Source organism: Puma concolor, chromosome C2 (assembly GCF_028749965.1).
Source record: "Puma concolor isolate L17-30 chromosome C2, mPumCon1.1.hap2, whole genome shotgun sequence".
In the NCBI taxonomy this organism is placed as follows: Eukaryota; Metazoa; Chordata; class Mammalia; order Carnivora; family Felidae; genus Puma; species Puma concolor.
The window spans coordinates 140,343,321-140,345,512 of NC_141675.1; the positions used below are offsets into that span (position 1 = coordinate 140,343,321).

The window sequence follows — 2,192 nt, forward strand, 5'->3', positions numbered from 1 at the left end:
GGCGCGGGCAGCACGGACGTGGGGGAGGGGGCGCTGCTGGCCAGGGGGCGGGAGGGAAAGCCGCAGGGAGCTGAGGAAGGAGGAGAGAGGAAAAAGGATGGAATAATTAATTCTGATCAGCTGAGAAAACACTTAATTCCAATAAAACATCCGACCCATGAAAGAAAAACAAGAACTAACAAGAATCTTTCGCAGCGGTTCCAACTTTCTGGTGCCGTCTCGGCCAGCCCAACAGAAAGGGTTATGGCTAGGACAGCGGTAATTACAAGGGCCCAGGGGTGACAATACATTTAGACTGACATAGAAGCACTCGCGTACTCGCCCGTCCGCGTCCCTCGCGGGAACTTAGGTGCCTCTTAGCATGGGCGGGCAGGTATAAACCCCCTGCTCGGATCAAAATAAATTTTGACCGCCTTAAGCCGTATGAGGATCACCGCGGAAGTCGGGTTAGAGCCCACTCGAATCCCGTAGCTTATGCCGTGGGACTACACATAGGGTAAGTCAGGCGCGTGCCCCTGACTCCCAACAATCATTCCAGTCGATTGCACAGACAGACACACAGACACACATCACATCAAAATACGGGTAACAATTGGCATGCCTAGATGGTTTTTTCTTTTAGACGCCTAGAGATATTTCTTAGCACTCTGGAAGTTCATAGAGAAAATGAAAGTATTTAGTTCGCAAGCGCGTTGGGCGTAAGCAGCCTGCAGAAAAGAATCCTGATGGGCCAAAAAGGCCCCCCGATGGACCAAGAAGGTCCCAGATGGGCCAAGAAGGCCCCCAGATGGACCAAGAAGGTCCCCAGATGGGCCAAGAAGGCCCCCAGATGGACCAAGAAGGTCCCCAGATGGGCCAAGAAGGCCCCCAGATGGGCCAAGAAGGCCCCCAGATGGACCAAGAAGGTCCCCAGATGGGCCAAGAAGGCCCCCAGATGGACCAAGAAGGTCCCAGATGGGCCAAGAAGGCCCCCAGATGGACCAAGAAGGTCCCAGATGGGCCAAGAAGGCCCCCAGATGGGCCAAGAAGGCCCCCAGATGGACCAAGAAGGTCCCCAGATGGACCAAGAAGGTCCCCAGATGGGCCAAGAAGGCCCCCAGATGGGCCAAGAAGGTCCCCAGATGGTCCAAGAAGGCCCCCAGATGGACCAAGAAGGTCCCAGATGGGCCAAGAAGGCCCCCAGATGGACCAAGAAGGTCCCAGATGGGCCAAGAAGGCCCCCAGATAGGCCAAGAAGGCCCCCAGATGGACCAAGAAGGTCCCAGATGGGCCAAGAAGGCCCCCAGATGGGCCAAGAAGGCCCCCAGATGGACCAAGAAGGTCCCAGATGGGCCAAGAAGGCCCCCAGATGGGCCAAGAAGGCCCCCAGATGGACCAAGAAGGTCCCAGATGGGCCAAGAAGGCCCCCAGATGGACCAAGAAGGTCCCCAGATGTCAGTGGACGTCTCCAACTGACCCCGGCCGGGTGCCCTATAGCGCGTCCGCCAGGGTCACACCAGCTTCCAGACAGAACCGGTTCTCCAGAGAAGAAACACAGATCAGAGAGAAGAGGAAAAACTTTAGAGCCGGCTTACTTACCGATCGGAATCAGATACGACCCGTTGACCAGAAGTCTGGTGGGCTCGGGGGAGATCTCGGTGGGACCTCCAAATGTAATGCCCGAAGTTCCGAAACCTCCCACAAAAGTCCACCAGAGTCGTGAGTCAAAGCCAAGCAGCAAGGGTCGTTTATTGCAGGTTCGAACCTGGTCCTCTGCGCACTCGTCGCCGGTGACGCAAGAGGCCTCGATCAGGGTTGGTACAGCGTTTTTATAGACAGAGACAAATAGCACAGGGGAGGTTTCAAATTATGAGGGGCCTGATTGGTTGATTTTAAAGTAAGGACATTTGTTGTTCTCTGATTGGGCGTCCTTTGTCTGTCCTTTGGCGGGAAGGCTTTGTCCGTTACTTGTGGCGGGAGGAAAAAGGGGGAAGGGGGAAGAGGGTAGGGTAGGTGGGGAATGTGCTAAGCAAGCAGGTTTACAGAAGCGAGAAATGCCGGTTAGTTTATGTACAATCACTCATTCCATTACCTATCAGACTACATTTAGGAAGGTTTACAACCCATTCTACTACACAGCGGGTTACATTCAGGAAGGGCTTCACAATGCTCGTAGCAAACAGCAAGCAAAACAGACTTCTCAGCAATTGTAT

General features: G+C 54.4%; 1 protein-coding gene across 1 annotated transcript; it reads left to right on the forward strand.

Moving 5' to 3' along the window:
• Positions 1-934: 934 nt before the first annotated feature.
• On the forward strand, positions 935-1,967 carry LOC147577553 (uncharacterized). The gene is made up of 2 exons (XM_086676350.1): positions 935-1,124; positions 1,432-1,967. Exons 1-2 carry the CDS (start codon positions 935-937, stop codon positions 1,812-1,814), a joined length of 573 nt encoding a protein of 190 aa, XP_086532476.1. The 3' UTR covers positions 1,815-1,967.
• Positions 1,968-2,192: the final 225 nt, after the last annotated feature.